The sequence below is a fragment of the Macrosteles quadrilineatus genome, unplaced genomic scaffold, assembly GCF_028750875.1.
Source record: "Macrosteles quadrilineatus isolate MER2022 unplaced genomic scaffold, UCM_ALF_1.0 Scaffold_2__2_contigs__length_208266976, whole genome shotgun sequence".
Classification (NCBI taxonomy): Eukaryota; Metazoa; Arthropoda; class Insecta; order Hemiptera; family Cicadellidae; genus Macrosteles; species Macrosteles quadrilineatus.
In genome coordinates this window covers 28,073,488-28,099,705 of record NW_026542595.1, presented here as the reverse complement: position 1 = coordinate 28,099,705, position 26,218 = coordinate 28,073,488, and the positions used below count along the sequence as shown (strand labels likewise).

Here is a 26,218-nt window from a genome sequence, read left to right as displayed (position 1 = left end):
TATTTTATGAACAAACTTTCATTTGATTTTTTCATCATCAACAAGTTTGGTTAGTTATGTTAGGTTATCATCTTCATCTTGCTTCATCCCGAGAGGCTCCCTTCAGCCGTTCCGAGAATTAAAGGGTAAGCAATAAAACAGCTTATTTTCACAAAGCTCTTCATTCAACTTTCAAAATATATCTTTCTTCTTTATTTACAAATCCATACCCAACATTAAATATAATTTAAACACATTATTATGATCAATGCCAACATGGCAATGTAATTGAGATTGATGAATAAAACTATTTTCCAGGGCAAGAATAAAAAAATCGAACTATTTATTAATACGTTTTTTAGGGCAAAATGCAAATTTCATATTGTGCAATATTGAAATTAAAATAAGAATTTATGTTTCAGTAACATTCCCTACACTTACCAAATAAGTAAAAAAAGAGTAAAAGTATAAATTAATTAACATTCTGAAACAGGATTGCAATATAAAATATAAAACTATACTGCCGCCAGGCAGCTCCTCTCCTTCTAAAATCTGAGCCAAAAATATTATGTACCGGTATTTTTATTTTACTGTTGTGTCATATACAACCATTATGCAACCATTCTTCCAAACAGCGACTAGTTTCACTAAATTATGTCATTTTTTGTAAACCTCAAAGCATAGTTAACAATTTATGTTTTGAAGTCTTGTAAGTTGTTTGGACTTTGTAAGTTGTGTCAAAAAGTATTCTAGTTTGTATATTTATAAAGAATATTTTGTACTTGCAATAAGATAAAATAAAAAGTACAAGTAATAATAATGAATTAATAATTTAACTTTGTTTACTGTAATATGATTTTTTTTAACTTGTGAAGGTGGTTTGAACATGAAATATAACATATTTTGTGAATTATACGATGAGTTGCATTAAATTAAACAGCTCAATTAACAAATAATAAAATAGCAAGATGAGAATGGCAATGACAACTTACAACGTATAGGTTAGAGTAATAACAATGAAATGAACAATATACATTAGATGAATGACAACAAATATAAAAAAAGGCTTAGCCAATAAATATTGAAAATGTTTTCAACGTTTAAAAATGATATTACTTTCCTCCAAAGTGAACATCATCCAAACAATGTCCTAAAATAAGCTATCACAGACCACAAACGGAAGGAAAGATAAGTCTAGGTGAAGTGCATCGAGGGCTGCAAGTTTCAACTTAATTCTAAAACCTCAGAGTAAAGCAGCCATCCATCAACTATGCCAAGTAAACATAGCTAAAACAGTGTTGTATTAATTTACATTAGTTTTTTCGTTTCGGAACTAAAAATTAAGTATGCAAAAGAAAATATTTCCCCAACCATTTTTCCCCACTCTTGCATGATAACAGTATGCATTTCATTGATATATCTTTGATTATACTAAGTATTTCATTTAAATAAAATATGTTTTGGTAAATTTCATTTTATTTCCTTAGTCTCATGTTTTACATTTTAGGGCAAACAAATTATCTTACAATACTTACATAACAAACCATTAACAACTCTCTTATTAAAAAAAAAGCTACTTACACAATATTGTAGCACTAATATGTACATACATTATATAACCATATTGTTTGAAAAAAATTAACAATTGCAGAGGGTAACTACTCATCACTACCAGTTTAGAGACACGTTTACTAGAAGGTAAATCCTTTTTACAACAAGGAAAATGATTTACAATGAACCTGAGATTAATGGTAAAATCTCTAACTATGGTGAGTATAACTTAAGTTTTATTCTACAAATATTTGTTTAAGTAATTACATGTTTATAGTTTTTTGTTTGATAACTAACTCGCTAATTTAGGAAATAAATTTAAAGCACAATATATACATCACAACTTTAACAAAAAGTTTTAATTTATAAAACTACTCTTATACTGTATAAAATAATTCAGACTGTTTAGATCAACCCAATGTAAGTAATAAGAAAATTTTAATACGAACCATTAATGAATTAACTTGTCTTAATTAATCTCTCTGTTTTACTTTCATCCAAACCCAGTTGGAAAAAACTTCTTGGAAAAAACTAGAAAGGAAATGAGAAGAATCCATATTTAAGTTTATGTAAACACATTCTTTACACTTAAGACAACAAAAATATACATATTTTGTTATTAATTCTAAAAAAATTAAAGATAAGCTGATACTAAGTGGCTTCATTACAACTGAAACAAGTAACATATTATGTATCTAAACCCTTAAATACTGCTCACATAGACTAATCAGCACTTCCGTTAGAATGAAAACAATAACAACATGTAACAATATGACATAAAAAATTAGTTATTGTCGAGGATTCAAAGTAAATTATTATGGTCAAAATAATACACAACTGGCATGGTTACTATGAAGCCATTTCCGCCTACAATATTGTAAAGCTTGATTACTTTCAATCTAAGGAATACCTCCTCACTACAAATAAGAATACTGACGATACAGATGAAATAGTGAACAGAAGTCGTAAATGTAGTTGAATCCTCCACCTGGAATAGTTAATCTTTCAAATTACTAGAAATAGCCTGAATACGCTCTCATTCTTACTAAGTTAACTTGAACTCGAGCTTGGTGTGGAACACTTTGTTCAGAGCTACATAATAAAGCTTCCTCTAATGTTAACACGGACACGAATGAATCCATCGAGTTATAAGGAAAATATCAACTTATAAGGTTTACGTTTAAAGAAAATGATTGGTTATTCGAAGAGAATAGAGAATTTATTGAAGCAAAAGAAAAAGAAAAGCTTAAGAAACTCAAAACCATTCTAATAAAACTATTTACAAAATAAATTCGTATACAATCAAGCTTTACATGAGTGTTTCTAACTGCGTGTAACATCTAGTGCCCTCTCGGCAGTGTGTACAGTAGTGAAACTGATGGTTCCGTAGAGGCCGGCTCCTGACATGGCTGGCAATTCTCTTGGCCACGACTCTGCACCAGAAACTCTCACATCTGGCTTGGGACTGATCCTCACATCAGGCGCTACAGCTATGTCTAGGGTCTCTCCGATAGTCTCCACCACGATCGGCTTCTTCAGCATGTACTTGAAGAACTCGTACGTAGACCAGCAGATGGCAGTGGAAGGCATCTGGTAGATGACTCTGGCACTCATGCCTCTGAAGTAGCCTAGCGGCCCTCCAATGTTGTAAACTGTCTTGATTGCATTGATTAGCCCCGATACTTTCATCTGTAAATGTTCACAATGTTCATTCAGTTGTGTATATGTTGATGAGTCTGTCCAAACAATATTAAAAATAGTCTACTGTTACTAAAAACAATACTAAACTCTAAGTAAGATACAAATCTGAAAAAAAACTAAGTAAAATATTAGAGAAAAAGTTTTATACATGGGGGTTTACTATGTAATGTATGTGTGTGTGTGTGTGTGTGTGTGTGTGTGTGTATGAAAGACAATCCCTTAAAATGATCTAAAAACTGGATCTAAAACCAATAAAGAGTTTATTTTCACTCTAATCTAATACCTAAAAATGTAACATAATAAATATAAAAGTTGGTTTTGAAAACCGGTTATATTATAGATCTGACAGTTGCCTTAGTTTATTAGATATTGTTTTTCACTAGCCATGGTATTGGAAAAGTATTTAAATCCAGGTATATTCCATTTAAAACATTAAAACTTGTATGATTAGTATCACCTTGTTGCCTTCCTGAGTGTTGAGCAATGTCTTGCACACGTCAAGTGGTGTAGTGATTGCAGCTGCCACTCCACCTGCTATAGCACCACTCCCCATGTGCAACATAGGGTTGTACGATCTGTCAGGGTTCCACAGGTTCTGACACACCTCGTACATCATGAAATGAACACTCTGAAAAAACAAGCAAAAAAAACTGTATTCAAAAACATTGTTGCTATCCCAAACTGTCCCCTCAGTCAACAGTCTTTTTTCAAAACACAATATGTAGAGATGCCTAAAGTTTTTTTTTTTATCACTAATGGAATTATTTTCACAGTTAAGAACAGAAGATACTACATATTTTGAAACAGCAGTTAGAGAATTAGGTCTTTTGGGTCTAAACAACCACATATTTGCATTGTAAAACCAACCAATGATAGAGAGAGATATACATTCAGGGTGTAATGTTAAGGGGAGGCAATGGACTTATTAGAACTACATCGTGGGCCAAGATTATCATATAAACTTAAATCGCTTAACTCGGTCAATAATAGTGAATTTGAAGGATTTTAGCTTTTAAAATCAGTTTGCATTTTAATACCATAATCATACCCAAATACCACCTTGGGTATCGATGGCCATGGGAGTAAGTAAGTAAGTAAGTAAAATCAGTTTGAAGTCCTCTTAAAGCCCTTCTAGTGGAAGTGTGCACTGAAATAATTCAATCAGGTAAAGACAGTAATTTAATTACACAGAAAGAAAAATGTGTGTGGTCCAGTAGATTGTTAAAACAGTACTGAGTAGCCTAGGTTAATATAGCTACTCCTATAATAAACAAATAGTTCAAATAATTTTCAAGACAAAGACAAGAGATTGTAAATGATTGCCTGTGACAGGGTAGTAGCACCACATTAGCCCTCTGCGGAGTCTGAAAGACATGGCATTTTCAACTTCACAGTTCGACAAGATCAAGGTTGTACAAGATTGTAAGGCTAGGTGTTGGAGGAGTAAGATTTTCATGCTAAAGATTACTCTGTCTAAAGTTTCTTTACCATGTTTACCATGGTCGACTATTTCATAGTGTTCTCATCACAAGATACAACAGGGAATGGTCCAGTGTAAGGAGGTTGTAGTGAACGTCTTATAGCATCATCTCATAAAAATACGTGAGTTTTAACTCTTGAAAAACAAAGGTCTTCAGATAATCATAACAAGATATGGGTACAGGTCTTAAATTTGACATGTGACTCCGTAAGCGAGCGACACTGTTAGCCGGGTCTTCTTCACATGTTGTGTCTTGAAGCTCTCCAACGTGGATCTAGAAGCTCTCCAGGAAGACACAGTAGGTGGCAAAAAACTAATTCGGTGGTAGATGCTTAAAGGTCTTCACGATAGGCGCTGCGAATGCTGAGTAGTACAATGGGGAACCACACTGATTCAAGCCAGGTTTACTAGAAACTGTTTGACTAGAAATATTTTGAATTCTGGAATGTTACAGGCCATGAAGATGAAAAACAATACATTTAATTGAATCTTGGATTGGTATTTAGTCCTGGGACCAGCGACCACAGAATTAAAATAGAAGCAATTAGAAGCAACATTTGTACAATATAAAATCTAAGTTAATGCAGGTACAATATTCGGTTCATTAAGGATCGGTTCTTGGACCGTTCCTATTCTTATGTTATCTGTGAGGTATGCAGGAACACCTAACTAATACAGTAATTATTTACCTATTTTGCCTGAAGGTCTTGTAGTTTGAACTAATACTCGATGCGCATTTCGCCGCTCAGTGCGGCATCTTCACGGAGTATCTTCTTAAACACTACTGTTATTATGTACATATTTGATGTTGAGTGTTGTGTTCTTTGAATCTTTTGCTGAAAGCTCTGTTTGTGTAGCCGATATATTGTTTATTGCAGGGGGGCGCACATGTAATTTTATAGACTCCTCTTTCATTATCTGGGTTATCTTTGTTGGTTTCCTGTTTGTAAATGGGCACTGGATTGGTTTTAACTTTTTAAGCTGGTGTGTAGCCTACTTTGGTGTATTTGATTGCTATGTATTTCTGACTAGCTGTGTACCCGTTCTACGCACGGGGATCTTATAATATTCAGTTGAAACCTTCTTATATAACGAACAGCAGTTGGTTTGCATATTTTAAGATATGCTGGCCAAACTATTATACATAGCTTCATTTTATGTTGTTTTTTGTTGTTCCGGATCGGTATGACAATCAATAAAAGGTTAAATTACCTCTGTGTCTGCCGGTCGATCCTATAACGGTAGGCTTACTTTTATTTTTACTATCTGATCTCGTTTGCATGGCTCAATCACGTCCTGGTTGAAGTTCGTTCGCTACGCTCACTCACCTGTATGTTGGAGCTCGTTCGCTGCGCTCACTTTCCTTCAGGTTAGCTCGTTCGCTACGCTCACTTGCCTTCAGGTTAGCTCGTTCGCTACGCTCACTCGCCTCCAGGTTGCAAATTAGCTGTTGTCATAAATGTAAAAGAAATAATAGTGCTAGTGCTGCACCCTGTTGGTAATCCTTGTAACTTTAATGCTATTGAACATCACAGAACAGAACCAACTTGTTTAATTGAAACAGCTGTTAAGATTCAATAATTTCATTTCTCATAAGGTTAACATGGGCTTCCAGAAATTCCACGTCAAAAATCGACAAAAACTTGATTTTCAAGGGTTTACTGTTAAATATCTAACTGTCTCATATTCGATGAAATACGTCTAAAACCATCTCATATATGTATAGTATTTGGAAAATAAGTTTCAGGCGGGACAGTGCTATAGTTATTGAGGAGTAGTTGTAATAAAGTGCGTATTTTAGCGTTACCAAGAGAATGACAGATAGACAGACAGACAGACAGACAGACAGACAGACAGAAATTGAGATAAGGTTTGATTCGGTTTCTCTGACCTATGAAATGTAAAAATAACCAAAAAGTTCATTATTCTAAGCAATGTACAGACAAAACTCTAATTTTATTTATATAGATTTTGGTTTTCCGGGTTCGACTGATTTGAATGTTCAATTTGTGTGTTGGATTTAATTTTCCTTCGGGTTTTGCAGATCATAGTTTCTACGATTGTTGGATTGTAACCGTTATTTGACGCTATTGTTTTTATGATTTCTTATTCTTTTTCATACTCTTTTTGGTCAAGATTGTAGTTGAGAAGTCTATATGTTAATTATCTAAAAGCTGCCATTTTTTAGTTGTAAGGGTGGTTTGATTCTGCTGGTATAACTAGATCTGTTTGTGTTGGTTTCCTGAACATTCCGATTTTAACTGCTTGGTTTTGAGTTTTAGTGACTGTTATGTCAAGAAAGCTTATAGAATGGTTTAGTTCAGTTTCCATTTTAAATTTGATGCTATTGTGTGTTTTGTTTACGTGTGTTAAGAAATTATTTGCCTGTTTTTGGTTAGCATTTAGTACGATGAAGGCATCATCAACATACCGAGCATAAAATTTGATTTTGTTGAAATATGGGTTTTTTTTTCTGATAATATATGTTGCTCCTCGAAATTTTGCATAAATAGCTCCGCTAAGGTGGCTGATAGTGGACCTCCCATCGGAAGACCTTTGGGGTCATAGTATGTTTTATTATTGTAAGAGAAATAGTTTTGTTCCGTTATTGTTGTTGTAATTTTAATAATATCATTTATTTCTTCTTCATCAAAATTTTCACAGTTGGTAAGTCTTTTTTGAGTATCTCGATGGCTTCTTTTCTTGGTATGTTTCGTTACATATTGTCTACATCTATTGTTGCAAGCGTGTATCTATCTTGTATTTTAATTTCAGATATTTTCTGGATGAAGTCCTTCGTGTTTTTACATGACACTGGAGATGTGTTTGTTATGCCATTTTTTATTAAGGTACATACTTGGCGATCTTATAGGATGGCGAGGGTATGGCATTTATAACTGGTCTTATTGGATTGTTGTCCTTATGTGTTTTGATGAGTGGCTTGAATACTGGGGGTGCTGGAGAGTTATTGTAAAGGTATTTTCTACTGTCTGGATGAATAATAGAGTTGTTGTCTAGGAATAATTTGATTTCTTTGTTGTATTCCTTAGTGGGATCTTTGATCACAGTTACTTCATTAGTCTTAAGGAAATCTTCAACTTTAGAATCAAGATCGTTGTTGTAGATTATTACGGTGGAATTTGATTTGTCTGCCGGTATTATTAGTGCTTTATTTTGAATGAGTTTTTCTTTGATTTCATTGGCCATTTTTAGTGGATTTGTGTTTTGATGGATTGATCGTGGAGTGTTGAGTTCTTTTTCAATTATGTTAGCAATCCCGTATCTGATTTTTTCCCTGTCTTCTATTTTTACATTTTGAAGTGCAATTTCTGCATCGATAAGATTGTTGATAATGTTCTGCTTGTTATGATTATTAGATTCAAAATGGAGTTTTTGGTTCAGTTCTAGTATTTTGGTTTCGTTTTGTTTGAATGAAATGTTTGTTAGATTTATAATCTTTGGGTAAAATTCATGTGTGTTTTGTGGGATTGTGTGGTTTGGACGTGGGTGCAGCTGTGTTAGTTTTCTTTCCTGTGTGATTTCTTTTTGTTTCTTTTCCTTGCTAACTTTTTCTGAAATATTATTTATTATATGGTAGTATTCCTGGGAGTTTAACGTGTGACGAAGTGATGATTTTATGGAGTTTTGATTTCTTTTTATATAGAAATTTTAATTCATTGTTGAGCCAAAGCTTTTTTGCTTGTTGTAATGTTTTCTGGGCAGCCTCAGATTTATTTCTGATTGTTATTGATATGTATTTCAGTATGACTGATTGACTTTTTCACTATTTGTTGTATTCAATATTGAGCTGGGTTTTCATTAGTTGAATCTGTTTATTAGTCAATTTACTGACGATTTGGTTAACTGGGACGGCTTGGCTGGCCATAATTCAATGTTTTTTGAACCCAGTGACAAGACCTGTATTATACAGTAATTATTTACCTATTTTGCCTGAAGGTCTTGTAATTGTAAGGTCTTGAAATATATAAGCAAATTAACACTAACCCTGACACCCTCCTAAATAAGAAAGAGGACTACCATAATTCCATTTTGTTTAACCTCATTAAAAACATAGAGGAAACCCAACAATCTGGCAACACCGCACTAAAATGGCAACAGCGCAAAAGAGAAAGCGACCATCCCTTACAAACAATGACTACATCCCCTGATCATAACACTGTCACTGTCAACTACTCAGATCCAGTAATGGTCCATCACGTCAACAGTGCGGAACGAAATGTACCCCGCCGCTCGTGTCGCCGTCGCCGGGCAACCGCGACCGCGAATGTGACCGGTTAGTGATTGTAAAATATAGTGTAAATATGTACATAATAACAGTACTGTAGTGTTTAAGAAGATACTCCATGAAGATGCCGCACTGAGCGACGAAATGTGCATCGAGTATTAGTTCAAACTACAAGACCTTCAGGCAAAATAGGTAGATAATTACTGTATACAGGTCTTGTCACTGGGTTCAAAAAACACCTAACTAATAAAATTCAGAATACCTATATGCAGACGACATCAGTATGTCAATACATGACAGAAATACAAACAGTATAGATTCCAAAATAGAAAATGCCATTTCAATTGTAAACACTTTCCTCAATGATAAAAATCTTTTATTAAATAAGAACAAAACTACTTTGGTTAAATATTCTTGTAAAAATTCAAAAAAACAATGAAATTTTTAATAACTTTGAGAATAACACCAAGTTTTTAGGTCTTATAGTTGATAAAACGTTAACCTGGTCCAAACATGTTGATCATGTTTGTAAGAAAATAAGTTCTGGAATCTTTCAACTTTCAACCTTTTTGCAATGTACAAACCTTTAAAACAGTTTACTATGCCTACATTCACTCCCATATATCTTATGGTATTGAAATTTATGGGGGTACGAGTAATCAAAATTTAAAAAGAATTTTACTATTACAAATGGAAGCTATCATACACATCCTAAATAATTTAGAAAGAACCTCTAGCAAAAATTCTTTAACACGATGACTGCTGAAAACAACGTACAGGCGCTCCCCAGTGGCGGGCGAAGCCCCGGCACGCAACCGAATCAGCGAACGCAATTGGCATTCAAATATTCCAGTCTGACGAATCACAAAAGAGCAGTGGTGACTGTGCTGCGTTACCCCTAGGGGTGTGCGAGTACTCGAATCCACGAGTAGTTATTCGAGTATTTCACTACTCGAACTCGGCTCGACGATTTTCCAACAACCCGATAAATTTGAGTAACTCAGTTGTCTCAATAACAGATATAAAACAATGGCTATACAGTAAAGTGTGGTGTTTCATTTAATCCTCATACTTCTTAAATAATCACATTATTCATAAACACTGCACGTAAGGAACGTAAGGAACGTTCAACTAACTAATGAACAGCAATTGGACTGGACGCTGTTGCTGTTCTTCTTATTACGCCATTACGGGTAAGTTACTTAGCCTATGTCAGCTGGCTACGATTGCGACGTCAGGACTCAACAATCTGGAACCTAGTTACGTGCTGATTAAAATTACATTAGTCACAGGTAAGATTGGTTTAGTTCCATTTCCAATTTCTATATAATATAGCCTATTTAACTTATAATGGATTTTAAAGCATTAATTGTAAATTATGTTTAACATTATTAACTCGCATTAATTATTAATTTAAGGGACTATTTCTTTTTCTTTGGTATGGGTAAGACGTGTACCGGCATAAAAAAAAAATCAATACAGACGTAAATAGTTTATTTATAGCCCTACAAGCAACAGTGTACTGCAGAAAGACTGGGAGAAAATAACCAAAAGTATCATTATGACGTTGAAGAATAAGAACATGGAGTGAGTGAACGTGAGAATTGAGAAAGAGTGTAGGCCTAATGTAGTATTATCATAGACTGTTTATGGATCTATGGTATTATTAACGGGTGGAAATTTAATTCGAATTCAAAAATATACCGTACAGTAACAGTAACTAAGTCTTTATCTCGATTTTAAAAACACATTTCATGGCACTGTACTGTAAAGCTATATTATGCAATAGCTAGTTCATGTCTGGTGACACTGGTGCATCATGTCGACGAAATTTTGTTTCCATTATTTTAGAGTTGGTTTGTGCTTAACTGTTTGGTTATATAACTGGAGGATGATTTATTGTTAAATATTATTTCGTTTTATTTGGCTAAACGGGGTTTTAATTTAAATCACTGAAATAACAAGTAACAAATTGTAAACAAAACAAGACATCTCCAGTTCACCGGATAGAGCTAACGATAAAATTGGCTTCAGCTGTTCCATAAGGATGTGAAATCTACTAAGAGAGTATGTTTCATATACATGATAAAACATACTCCCTTAGTCGTTATTGGAACAGCTGAAGCCGATTTTATTGTAAGTTCTGTCCGGTTCACTGTAAAGTTGGTGTTTTGTTTACAATTTGTTTCTTGTTATTTCAGTAATTTAAAACCTCATTTAAACCTATTAAATCGATCTTATCATAAAAAATAACTCATCTCCTAGTCAAATATAAGCTAAAAGTGAAGCACAAATCATAAAATTCCTTTAACTAATAATAGAAACAAATGAAGTCCCCATCTCAATAGGCCTAATTGATAATTGGTGTGATAAATAATCTCGTTGACACTAGCGATCATTGTCACCGGACATGAACTAGACAGACACGAAAAACGAGCTTCTCAATTTACAATGGGATGAGAAGTCCAAAACTTTCTCCCCTATTCAGAGATAGAATGTATACGTTTTGTGTTCTTTATTGGTTTCAAAGTCATAGTCATAAGCGAAGCAACGTTACGTCACGTCCCCACAACACAATGCTGGTCGGGATCGATTTCCAAAGGAAAAAAAGTATAATGATGAATGTAACTCATAACGCAATGGCCCTTCCTTGACGTCTTTAGTCAATGTAGTTGAGGGGAATTTCATTTCATATGAGGTAAAGGGATATTTCAGCGGGTAAAAATTCCTGCGGCACACTGTTGAAAACAACAAGAACATACATGTACGTCTCAAACATTGTAGTCCAAATTGGAGCTGAAGATATCGTAGCCTAGTTGATACGTGAAAAACTGTTTTAATAAATTTAGCTGACGCTGACATAAGTTTTTTGTTGTTTGTAACTACGTCGACTTTTGATTTAGTCATGTAAATGGACAATGAAAGATTCTGGTTATGTGTATGTGTGACATGTCTTATTGTTATTGCTATTTTATGTCGAGATCAGTGACAATTCCTCTAGACTTGCTGAGTGGATTAGTAATAAATGTTAACTTCCTTAGTGCTTTTTGATCAATAGGCGAAATAAAATATCAGCAGAATGGAAAGAGAACTTCTATTTGAACAAAGTGCTGATGACCCTGATCCTGCATCAGAGGCATCTGGATCAACAAGTGGAACTAGTGCTGGCCCTAGTGCTGGCCCTAGTGCTAGTGTCTCTCACCATACAAGCCTAGGCCTAGACCGTAGTCGAACCAAACGTACGATTGCAGTAATTTGGAATTACTTCAACAGAATTGGGCCTAACGAAGGTAAGTGCAACAGGTGCCATACCTCATTTAAGTTGAAGACTGGTTCAACCTCTTCAATGATCAGGCATTTGGAAGCCAAACACCGTGACTTGTATTCAAATTACGTCACAGACCAAAAGAAAAACGATGAACTGAAGGCTTCCAAACAGCCAAAACTTACCACTTTTTTAAAACAGCCTAAAATAGAAGACGCCTTAACAGCTGGGCAAAAGTGGCCTAATGATAATGTTAAAGCAAAGAGAATAACAAATGCAATCACTCACTGGATGGCAAAGAGCCTGCACCCCTATAGCTTGGTGGAAGAAGAGGGTTTCTTAAATTTGATGAGGATTGTGGAACCAAAATACTCTGTGCCGTCCAGGACTACGTTTTCGAGGAAACACGTCCCAGAGCTATTTTTAAGTACAAAAGCCAAAGTTTCAAAAGTCATAACTGATAATTTAAAAGTCGGCATCTCCTCAGTTTCATTGACAGCTGATATATGGACTTCGGCAGCAAATGATTCATTCTTGTCTGTCAACGCCCATTTTGTAGATAACAATTTCATACTACAAACATTCTGTTTAGAGAATTCGTATTTCCAAGAAGAACATAATGGTAGGAATATCGCCATCAAGTTAAGGGAAATTGCGGAGCAGCGATATGGTATCAGACCTTCACAAACCATACCCATATTTTGCATTACAGATAACGCCTCAAATATGGTTTCAGCCTTGACCAGCATGCCGGACTATACACATTAGAGATGTTTTGCTCATACGTTACAGCTCGCCCTGCATGATGCGAAGAAGGAAGTGCCAGGAATGTCTAAGATGCTTTCTAAAGCTAGATCAATTGTAGGACACTACAAACACAGTTCTACTGCTCAGACGAGACTAAATAAAATCCAAGAAAGGCTAGGCCTAAGACCACTCCACCTGATCCAGGACTGTGAGACTCGCTGGAACAGTGAGTTTGGCATGTTGTCTCGGTTGCAAGAGATGAAGCAATCTGTGTCAGCAGACCTGGTAAATGTCTCAAACGTTGAGAATTTAACCTCCAACGAATGGGAACTGGTAGAGGGCTACACGATTATACTAAAACCACTTGACAGCGCAACTACTATAGCATCAAGTAGTAAATCCCCAACTTTGTCTTCAGTTTTACCAATTATTGATGGGATTAAAGACATGCTGAAAAACTACATCCACTCTGGGAAAAAAGGTGTCATGTTCGCCAAAGCCTTGGACAAATCTTTAAAAAGCAGATTTCCAGATGCATTATATCTGCACAGTAAACATTATTCCCTTGCAATGGTCATTGACCCCAGGTACAAGACTGTCATTTTAGAAGATGCCGAGAAGAAAACAGTTGTTGACATGTTGTTCAGGGAAGCAGTGCAATGCCAAGAGAAGCTAAAGAGACAAGAACCACTAAACCTCCCAACTTCAACAACAACATCAGCCGGACCTTCAAGTAGGCCTAGTGTGTCATCATCAGACATGACTTCAGTAGAACATGAAGGTAGGCTACCGGTACATGTTTGTGTATGTTTATAAATTCTATTTATTCTTATCCTATCAAATAAAGCACAAATCTCATTCGCCTAGCCTAAAAATTTATACAAGTTACAATTTCCTATTACTTGGAGGTTAGCCTACATTTTGGCAACAACCAACTAGTCTACTTAACAATTTATGTTGTAGTTTGTAACTACGCCTAGGCTAGGCCTAGATCCAAACTGTGTTTGTCAAATATTTTAACCTGGATTTTGAACTTTTGCAGGCTATTTTTTTTTATTAAAAACGAATCTTAAACATATACTATAAAATGGACATCTAATAGCTACAGTAGGCCTTCTGTTAAGTTATCAACAAAGGCTTAAGTTAGGCCTAAATAAAGCACAAGTAAAAATGTTAATTTTTTTATGATTGCATATTGTGGGCATGTGAATAGCAGGTTAGTTGGCTTTTACAATTCAAAGTATCTACTGGTAATAACAAAAAGTATAAAATATTATTTGTTAACATCTATATAATATTGAGCTAATACCGCTATAATAAGTTACGCTTAATCTTCATGATCAGAATTAAATTGGCAACTGCATCTTTTGTTTCAACTAGGCTACTTAAGATTGGATATTTAAATTCATCTGGATTGTTAATGAAATAAAACAAATGCATATCCTTTCACATTTTTTTATTTTATTATGTTGTAGATACACAACAGCCAGACTTCTCTTTGTGGCATCGATTTCAAAGTCGTTCTGCAAAATCATCACAAGAGGCTTCTGATGTAATAGAAACAGTCATAAAGAACCAAGTGGACGCCTATCTTTCTCTTCCTACGATAGAAATTCAAGATGATCCCTGCAGATGGTGGAAGGAGAATTCAAGCATTTACACCTACTTGGTGCCGATCGCAAAAACTTATTTAGGTGTGCCTTCTACGGAAGTTCAGAGTGAACGGGTTTTCTCGAGTGCGGGAAACATTGTAAATGAGCGTAGGCGTAGTTTAACTCAAGAGCATGTCAGTGAACTTGTTTTCCTTCACCACAATTGTTAAATGAAATTTCTTTTACTTCTTCTTTCTTCGACACAATCTTCGGATGGGGGAGTCATCATAGTTTCTCCTTCTTCATCCTCTTTCCAGCCTTTCAGCTAGCTCGATGTAGGTGTGTTCTTGTATGCTTGTATGTATCCCTTTGTTGAGTAGTATGGTCTGTTTATAATGTAATTTTTTAATGTTTTTACAAATGTGTTATGATAAAGAGTTTAAATATGTTTTATTTTGTCTGGTAGGAGATTAATGTATTTAGATCCTGATCCTGTGTATGTTGGGGACGTTGGGGCGTTGCTAAACTTTTTTAGCCTGTGTTGTGACAGGTTTATATTATTTTTGTGTCGGGTGTTAATATTTTGTATGAGTTAGGTTAGGTTAGAATTAGTATTTTTTTTATTATGACAATGTTGCGACCGGAGTGTTGGAATGGATTTTTTTGCTAGGATGTTGGTTTCTGTTTCTAGGATGTATTATGAGAATACAGTGGAAATTTTGAGCTAGATTAATTGAATAGGGGTCTACAGTGTTCTAGGTGGTGTGTCCTGCATAATATTCGTAGCACTTTCTTTTAAAGGATGAGTAATTTGCAATGTTGCTAGCAGATGATGATCCCCATGCTGCAACTCTGTAACAACTATTATAACTTATGACAGGCAAAGACTGAGTAGCTTAATCGTTTTATTTGAATTGTATTTAATGAACTGAGACAGGGCATATGTATTTTCATAAGACTGTTTAATAAGACTAATACAATATAAGCGATTAAGTATGTTTTGCGGTAGGCTAGGTTAATTTATATATATTATTTCCTTTCCTTCCACAATGTTATTCATATTTTAGTATATTTTTTTTGTTACAACCTAATGTTGTTTTATTTCATGTTTTACTCTTTTGTTACATTAATTATTTTGTTTTATTTATTACTTAACCATAAGTAAACATTAACCATTAACCGTTAACCATTTTTGTGTTGTTTTATGTTTCACTTGTTTCTTCAAAGATTAATAAATTTATTTTATCACTAACCTAAACCACTGCTTATTTTTTTAAAACATATTGTCTTATGTAGATTATTGTTTAATTTTTGATGCCTACAGCTAAGAATACAAAATTGTTATAAATCAAATAAAATTAGAGTAAATACTACTAAAAGAAAGACAAGCGTAGTTTGGCTGTTTAAGAAAAAGAAGTCAACACAAACCTTATTTGAAATTGCACTTATTTAAGCAGTTGAATGATTCTATGATGGAAGGAACCTGCTTCATTGTTTAAACCAAAAAAGTGGGTAATATAAGGTAGAAATAATAATAGAGGCAACTATAGGCTAGATAGGTACATAATTTTAATATTTTTAGTCATAGGCCTTTATATACATTCTTAACAAATCATAGCTTGTTTAAGCAGCCTATTACAAGTTTATCAATGTCACATAGCTGAAAAAAAACCTCGGTTAGTACTCGCTCGAAAATACTCGAACTCGAAAAATCTGTTAAGGACTCGACTCGACTCGACTCGAATCCTAAAACCACTACTCGCACACCCCTAGTTACCCCGAGAGTGGATGTAGTTCACTGAAACACCCAAAGGTAGCAGCACTGCACGGATCCGTATCCAGTGTCTTTGTAATGTGGGTTGAAGAGAAAAAATCCCCGAAACCGGGACAAAAGCATTGCCAGACAGGATTTTACGGGAAATTTTAGTACCAACCTACACCAAAGTAAAGCTCGCATTCTAAGCTGGCAGGCTGGCAACGATTATAACGTCTCCGTCTGAGGCTAAGCTCACATTGACTCAATATATTTCTGTTGGTCTGGTGCCGACTTTTGTCGGCGCGCGCCACATTGAAGTGCTAGCGACGCCGACTAGAGTCGGCGTTAGCAGTCAACGTGTTAAGAAAGTATTTAAAAGATTTGGAAATTTTAACAGTTCCATGTTTATATATCTATAAAACAATTCTTTATGTAAAAAATAATGAATCAAAATATTTTGCGACAACAGGATATCCATAATTACAATACTAGATATAAACAAAATTTCAAATTAATTAAAAATCATAAAAAAGAAAAATATAAGCAAAGTCCTCAGTATATTGGCATTAAATTTATCCATCAACTCCCAGATGGCATAAGGAAGGAGCAAAGCACAATTAAATTTAAAAAGAAACTGAAACAATTTTTAATAGGAAATTCTTTTTACAGACTGGATGATTTTTTTAACTTTAAGTAATGTACTATTTATTTTATCTAACTTTAAGTAATGTATTATTTTATCTAAAAACTGCTGTTATATAAATCTTTTAACTTTATGTAATATATTTATGTTATTTAAAAATAACATAATGACGCATTCATGTACGATGTATCTGTACGTTCTGAATAAAGATTTTATTGATTGATTGATTGATAGACCGGGCATGCCAAACGGTAGAGTGAAGCCTGTTTCCAACGCTTCGCACCTATCCAACATGGCGGCCGCAGTGATAAGTCACCCAGTACGGTGCGCGCACCTAACTATTTTGTATTTCTACTATCTATTTTACTATTTCCTAAACTATTTTATTGTCACTGACACATCGTTAAAAACTAATAATGTAGTAGACGTAATGGTGTCTAAAGTTTTAAAACAAGGCATTGGCCTTAACCTGTTTCTAAATGATCATTTCTTGGATCAGGATTCTATTGAAAATCATTTTTTATTGTTAACCAATGTAATTTGTAAGACATTCTTCACAGTCAGGATAAATCACTACACAAAAATTTACAATGAAACACATCACAGACAGAAAATCAGGAACAACCTTACAAAAGCAATTACTTTTATGGGAACAGTAAATCGCAGTGATCGAGATATTTGTTCGAGGTGCCATTAAACATGAATTTAACTAAAGGTACAATGTTAATTGACAGATACAAAATTCTTATTGTTGTTGATATTACTGTTTTTAATTAGGCCTATTATATTTGAGGTTGTATGAAGCTCCTTGTCGTTAGAATGTTTGAGGTTGTTTGGTTTTGTAAATAAATAAATGTATTTGCTACTGTGGCATAGCCATATTGTATACTCTATATATATTCTAGATACCACCTTAATTCAGCATTATTAATTTTTGTTTGGATACCAGCAATTTGATGTAGTAATCGATTTTATAATAATACACAGATTTTCTGATTTGACATTTGAGCTGATTTTCTTGATTTACTATGTTTGTATTTTAATCCTTATGGGCCTTATAACAAACAGTTAGTTATTATTTTTATGCAAATAAATACCTATCTAAATATATAAAATCCAATGTATCTTTGTTTGTTTGTTTGTCCTTTATGGACTCCGAAACCGCTTGACAGATTGTAATGAAACTTTCAGGCATTATTAAGCATTATTCAAGGATGGTTTGTGTGAAGTTTGGTGCAGATCCGTCAAAAGGGCTCCGCCCCAGTGGCTCTGGAGTTTCCCATGTTAACCTTATGAGTACTCATATTTAAATGGAATTAAAGAATCTTAACAGCTGGTTCGAATAAGCAATTTGATTCTTTGATGTTCAATAGCATTAAAAAGTTAAAAGGTTTACCAACAGGGTGCAGCACTATAATTTGTTTTTAATTTATGACAACAGCTATTTTACAACCAAAAGGTGAGTGAGCGTAACGAACAAACTTCAACCTGGAGGCGTGTTAGCGTAGCGAACGAGCTAACCTGAAGGTGAGTGAGCGCAGAAAACGAGCTCCAACCTAAAGGTGAGTGAGCGTAGCGAACGAACTTCAACCAGGACGTGATTGAGCCATGCGAACGAGCTCACCTTGAAAATTAACGAGCATTTGACATAAAACCACATTAGGACAGGACGACGTCTGTCGGGCCAGCTAGTATTGATATAAATATTGATATTATGCTGTTGGTAAACTTAAAATGTTACCAACAAACATATAATGCCTTCCTGGGCATATAATTCGGAATCCCGAAACTGGGCTAAACACAGGAGTTGACCCGGCAAGTAGAGACCGGGCGCGCGTTTAAGTAGCCGCGAACCGCATTACAAAGCTTGTGTTATACCTGTTGTATCATCAAAACTACAATAGCTATTTTTTTCTAAAAATAAGTTTCAGAAAACATAGTATTCTGGCTCCATTTCTCTCGCTTACATAACAAAACCTGCCTTAAAAACAAAAAACTTCCTCGCAATCAAACTCTTTGATGTCACCAATTAAAATTTATACAACAGTTTGAATTTTATTCAATTTTTATATTAGCAAACTATTTAAATTTTCTGATTATAAAAATACCATTAGCATCCCACACTAATCTATAGCAAGTAAGTACAGTTTCAAAGCATTTTCAGCATGCTAAGGTAATAAAACAACAGTGTAAATGAAAAGGGAGCACTGATCATTTTACACATCTCTAGGCCCGCTCGACGTTTCTATACATATCCAAGATGGCTGACATGGCTTCAATTCCCGCAATGTAAAGGCTTATGGCATAGCCAGTCTATTTTAATTCTGTGGTCGCTGCTTGGGACTAACTTATTATCTAATTATCAAAATCGATCTACTGATTACCTGGAAAGGTAAGTTCATAGCTAGTTGTGTGGTGAAGGAGCGGTAGAATGCACTGATACCTTCAGACCTGTATACCCTGACAATACACTCCATGAGGCTCTTGTAGGGACTGTTGTACATTTGAATTCTTTGCTTCACCACTGCAACACCCCAAAAAGTTATTATTAAGCTAATATTTAACACTGCAGCCAACAATTTTTATCAATTTTATAATTTGTTGTTTATCATTAATAGTTTAAAATTATATATTCTCGTACAAAATAAAACTATATTATAAATTATTATTTTAAAATAGTTTGAGGTTTTTTCTGCTTTATTGGAAAACTGCATTTCCAAAAAGTGAATGTTCAATTATGTTTACAAAAATGTCCAAATTAAATTCAATATTGACAATTCCTAGGGAAAAACTATAATTTTGATAGTGAATTTGTAATAGGTGTGTTTGAAAAACGGTGGTATTTCAAACTGCTTTTAAAAATCTTGAAATTTATGATATTAACAACATTTAGTTCTGGGCCAAATTGGAATCACAAACTGATTTTAATCCATTAACATTCCCTTCCTACTAGTAAGGATATACCTCTCTGCATGTCCAATTTACTCTGCAAAACATTCATTAATCAAACCATTTGTGGAAAGAACACATACACAGGATACAGTATAGGGTTCATGGGTTTTTTTTTCAATTTATTCATGAAATAGATAATTTAAAAGAATTGATTAGCGCATATTATCACAATAACTGTAGTTGGAAACCTATCTAATCAGTTGTTGACAGGAAAGGTTTAGTCGCACACAAGATATGAGAAAATATGCGTACTGGAAATTGTCACATTGACAGATTTACTACTCAGTATTCTATGATGCCATACAGTTAATCTATTATCAGGATCAACTAAAATAATAATGTATTAGTGTCATACTTATAAATATCCAGGTTTTTAAACATCTATCCTGTAATTTTAAACTGTCTTACAGTATCAACAATTTTAATACTTTGAAATAATTTAATTTATTGTTACTATAAAGATAAAGTCCAAGTTTACTACAGTAGAACCCCACTAATCAAATAAAATCAAATGTGCTTTATTCATAAAGTACAGTTTTTTCCACTGAATGGCGTCAACTAATCTTAAATTAATTATGTACATACATCTCAGACACGTACATTAACATTAAAATCTAAGAACCAGTACCGGTAAATGAAAATAATCAAAACTCAATTATGACTAACACTAAGAGGGGAGGTGGAGAAGTACTCTTTCAAGGATTAAAAATCTTTCTCTACCAAATAAAGTTTTAGCTTTCTCATGAAATTCTTACTGCTTTGTTTAATCCAACCATAGCTAGTCCCGACTCCTCGCTGACCGTGCTATCGCCTGTTTGTGACAATGTTATTGTGGCAGTAATATTGTTGACTATTTGCCACTGCCATGTGGAGATAATTTGGTGAGTCGGTGGCTCAGTCTGTAGCGTCACGGACTTCGGGCCCAAGGCAGCGATGTCGTGGGTTCGGATCCTGTTCACTTCCACTAAAATTTATCAGTAGAGTTCACCTTTGTACTGTACCAGCTCACCCCTTGCTTTGCTGGATACGTTCCACACACGGGCAGTTAGTCTATGTGGACGGGCAAATGCAAGGTTAAAAGAGGCCGCCAACCTCTTAAAACATTCCTGTCTCCCACTATCACCTCAAAAATCATATTTATCCCCCTAGGTTGACAGAAACATCTTTAACTTTTACTGCGATCACAGAAACATCATAACCGTTTTACATGATCACGGAAAATCATCATATTTCGTGATCATAGAAAAATGTATAGTCATCCTCTGCAATAGTAGAAAAATATTAAACAACTCCCACGCTCACAGGAGGAACATCATCATCGTCTCCTACGATCCTGGAAAAATTAAACGTCTCCCACGGTCATAGGGACATTACCATTATCTTTCACTTGGTTTTTCACAAGTGTGCAATCAATAAATGTCGCTTAATCAATTTATCTGGTCATTTAATACGCTCCTCGGATAATACGTCCTGTTCACTGTTCCAACCATGATCCGGTCCCATAGGAGACGGATTAGTGGGGTTGTACTGTTACTTTTGTTGACATTTATTGGTATTAACACACATATTATACAGAGTAATAGCATTTTTAAAATATGTGATTTAACATTTTTTTTACAATTCATAAGGTTTATTCTCTAATATTGATAAAAATTGTTTATTACAATGAAATCTAATGACCGTTTGACGTTTTAGTTTTTAAAAAATTGATAGAAATTAAGCTCAAATTATTCGCTTAGTTTGTTCTTTACCTGAAATATTCTGATTTAATGAAACTAATATACAATGTTACCTTTTAAGACTTTGTAAGACCATGATCTGAATGCAACACTAAACTTTGTTCTACAATAAATGTAACTACTTAAAACACCAACCGGTATTCAAGATAAAAATAATACCAAGTACTCACGCAACTCGCTATGGTTACTTGAGCAAATTTTGCATTTGATCTTTTATATCTATCGATACTGTATAAAGTCCAATGTGTGATTGTTTGTTATTTTTGTCATTTATGCGTTACCAAACCGGCCATCCGATTGTGATGAAACTTTTTGTGTGAAATAAAATTTAGGAAAACTCCTCAGGGCTCTGCCTCATTGGTCTTTAAAGTTCCCATGTTATCATTATGGAGAAAAAAATTGTTTACATTATAACAGACAAATACTTTTGATTAACTATCAATTAAGGCAACAGCTGGATATATAAACTATATAACCATGTAGTAGGTTAGTTTAATTATTTTTGATTGGTGTCATTGATTTGAGAAATAAGTAAGACTAGGAGAAACTCGTTAATTTCAACGGTTTATGTTGAGGTTATGAGCAAAATCATTTAACTATCAATTGATAGTACATAACTCAATTTTTGGAACAATTTGAGTTGTTTGTGATTCAGAAGCAAGCTTTAGGTACCTAAGTATTCAAAAAAATCAAATTTATGGTTTTTGATTGAGTAATATAGTAAATAAATGAAATCATCACCGCTTAATAGCAAATCTGTGCATGCAAGGTAGAGGTCCTAAACAGGCTCGGAAAAGAAAAACTAAATTTAACTCCCATAGGAAATGTACAGGGAGTAAGGTGCTTTTGTGCATGACTCGAAATATACAGGGTGAATAAAAAGTCAAGACCCCCCCCTCTAATATTTTTCCAAGTAAGTATACAGAGATATCCTTTTGGTGGTCGAGCAATCTTAGCAGGAAGTTTCATTTGATCATTTTGAAATTTTTGAGTGTCCCCCCAAAAGGGGGGATTTGGGGGGCAACTCAAATATTTTAAATGTAAACCCCCTTCAAGTGACACCTCATTTTGAAGTGTTTATAAAAACTTAAAGAATGGTGAAAACTAGAGGTCACTATCTCTCCTCTATCCAGAATGGTAGCCCGTCAAATGTTGTGAAAAATCAATGGTAAAATTGTTAATATTGGCTGCAATTTTGGATAGAGAAGAGATAGCGAGCTCTGGTTTTCACCATTCTTTAAGTTTGTTTAAACACTTCAACATGAGGTGTCACTTGATAGGGGTTTCTATTGAAACATTTTTAGTTTTCCCCCGAATCCCCCCTTTTGGGGGACACTCAAAAATTTTAAATATAAACCCCCTTCAAGTGACACCTCATTTTGAAGTGTTTACAAAAACTTAAAGAATGGTGAAAACCAGAGCTCGCTATCTCTTCTCTATCCAAAATGGCAGCCAATATTAACAATTTTACCGTTGATTTTCCACAACATTTGACGGGCTACCATTTTGGATAGAGGAGAGATAGCGACCTCTAGTTTTCACCATTCTTTAAGTTTTTGTAAACACTTCAAAATGATGTGTCACTTGAAGGGGGTTTACGTTTAAAATATTTGAGTTGCCCCCCAAATCCCCCCTTTTGGGGGGGCACTCAAAAATTTCAAAATGATAAAATGAAACTTCCTGCTAAGATTGCTCGACCACCAAAAGGATATCTCTGTATATTTACTTGGAAAAATATTAAAGGGGGGGGGGGGGTCTTGACTTTTTATTCACCCTGTACCTATGTCAAATTAATTAATTCCGATGCTAGATGGCAAATATAGGCGTGCCTTTAATTTTAGACCAAAATTATTTTGTTGATGAGCCAAACCGACTCTGAAAAGAAAAATCTATATTTTTAATATAAAGATTCTGTAACCGTAGATGTATCAACCTATGGTTGACCCTAGTTTTTAAAAGTTCAGTGTATAAGAATTTTTGTAGGATATTGTGGAAACACAGGACATTTGTGTTTTAAATTATATGGAATGGTTAACTTTCATGAAATCGCAGCAATGCCTGATGAGTATAAATATATAAAAAACTAAAAAAATACCCCCACCCTAGCAAACCTCCAGACTAAGCGGATTTCCACTTGTCTGATTGGAGGTTAACTAAAATTCATACCTAAACATGTCAGATTTATTGCCTGATTATAAAACATTAGGTTTAACGAGTACCTACTTACGTTTGCTACTATATGAAAGGAAAGGTTTTTTTTTTTAATGTCGATAGTATAGAATGAAATAAATAAATTTACCTAATTTGATCCATATATCCATAAACAAGCCAACTACAACGGTTTTCTTTTACTCCATAAAAATAACATGGAAATTTCAAATGTAGTTTAAAAAAGATTTTCCATGTAAAGCTTTGCTATAAAAATTGAGCATTTTCATGTTTTAAAAATAAAAAAAATTTTACCCCCCAATTTTTGAAAAATGTTGAAACTAACATTTCCTTTCTATTACCCGGTAATAGAACCAGCAAGATAGGGTAATAATTACCCTATCTTGCTGGTTCGCGAACTCATTCAAGTTTATTTAGCCCTTCACATTTACACAAAATTTAATCAAAATGGGACCAAAATTACTTGAGTTCTCGTGTTCACATGTCCTCAGCTAACCATGACAAATATAGGGTTCTCGTTTTGTATTAAGTGAAAAAGAGGAGAATTTGTGTAAGAATGTAAATCCTGAATAAATCCAAGAAGAATAATGGATAATGTCAATGATGGATCATGTTTTGAAAATGATCTTTAAAAGTCAGACATACAAATATTCTAAATTTTAAAAATTACAGTAGAACCTCAATATCAAGTCTTTCCTGTGAATTATCAAGTAAGGCTTCTTATCGAGGTCTACAATGATTGGGGGTAGTACAAATGCAAAGCAAAACTAACACAATTTAAGTCTGGTAGGTAGAAAACCTGCAACCATTCCAAGCCACCAACACTTTGGCAAAGATCATAAAAAAATCACTAAATTACCATTCTCACAACACAAGCACCATGCAAGTAGGTTATTTTTACTTTATTGTCAGCCTTAGAATAAAGGAGTCGGCTAAATATCCATCTGCTCCTTTGATCCACAATCTGGATTCTCGAATCCATTCTTACGGTTCTACATATTATTAAATTCTTGTTCACTTCACTTCTATCAGCATCCTATACCTACACCTTCGTACTTAACTGAATCAAATTTGTTGGCAAGAGATTTGCAAAATTAACTTGAAAAGTCTGGATATCCCTGATTACATAAAATAGTATAAAAATAAAAACTAACTATTACAGCTTTGTGAAGAAAATTTAGGACGTTTATTTCACTTGACGGTACTGTTTTGTGTAAATAAGTGTTACCACATTGATTTAGATGTACACCTTGTTTTGAGACTCCCATATGACCCATATAATTTTCTTATAATACTATTGATACTAAACTTTAAATCGTTACCATACAAACACATTTTCACAATCCTGCCTGGAAAAATTGTTTTTTAGAAGTGGTAGTTCTTGCAAGTTAGTCTAATATTGATATAAGAAAATTTTTAAATAGGATGTCAAATCAAGATGAACGCATTCAATATTTGGATTGGTTTAAAAGATCTAAAGTAAATAAATGTCTTTACATTATAAGATTAAAATATCTTTTTTCATACATACAGACATTTAGATATTTAAACGTTCAGTTTAAAAATAGCCTAGGCTATATAAACAGATTTTCAATAAAAAAATTCAGATGGATATAGAATTCTTAGACACTCTGTATGAACTTTAAAAAAGTTCTTTTATATTTATAATATCGAGATTACAAAGAAAAACTAGAACAAGAGTTCATGAACAAAGTTCAATCATTTATCTAAGCCAGTAGAGCAGGCAGGGTTTTACTTGCCTCTAATGTATTTCAGGTTACCTGAGTCAAGTAGTCTGCCTGCTCTACTGGTCTCGTGTAAACATGGCTTTAAATCTATTAACTAATATTAATAGTTATAAATTTACTAACCGTCAGCTGGGGTCATAATACTATCATGTAAAACGGTGGCAACACATCCTGATACACCTGAAACAACAGTTCTTGGTTAGGCAAATATAAAGTCAAGACAGGTACTTGGAAATAAACTCTTAACTAAGGACTATTGGATATTGAAGTAGATATCCCATCTATATGGACAAGCTGTCACCTTTTTTATATGAAACAAGAAAAAAGTTGTGTGAGCCAGTCACAGAATGTGCTAGTGTTTCCAAATCTATTTTCAACCCCATTTTAGCGAATTTCCCTTATAGGGAATAAGCTATTACCGTAGTACTCAGCGTAAGACCTGAACCCAGGACCGATTTACTTTTTCGTCTTGAGGTCCCTAGAGGCTAAAAACACCATCCCTTCAAAATTCAAATATATATACATTTATATATATATGTCCGTTAGCACGATAATTTGAGCAAAAACGAACCGATTTTGATTAAATTTGGTATAAACGTGTAAACCTACATTTATTCTAACAAGTTCGCGAACCAGCATGATCGGACTAT

At 34.1% G+C, this 26,218-nt stretch overlaps 1 protein-coding gene across 2 annotated transcripts in view; it reads right to left on the bottom strand.

The window, feature by feature from the left end:
* Positions 1–163: 163 nt before the first annotated feature.
* Positions 164–26,218, bottom strand: part of LOC128985540 (mitoferrin-1) — a 71,090-nt gene continuing 45,035 nt past the window's right edge. For both annotated transcript variants that reach the window (XM_054405129.1, XM_054405128.1), the window contains exons 3-6: positions 25,692–25,748; positions 19,345–19,484; positions 3,689–3,859; positions 164–3,219 (exon numbers count right to left, since the gene is read on the bottom strand). In XM_054405129.1, coding sequence (XP_054261104.1) covers positions 2,854–3,219; positions 3,689–3,859; positions 19,345–19,484; positions 25,692–25,748 — 734 coding nt within the window. In that variant the 3' untranslated portion in view covers positions 164–2,853. The remainder of the gene's footprint in view (positions 3,220–3,688; positions 3,860–19,344; positions 19,485–25,691; positions 25,749–26,218) is intronic.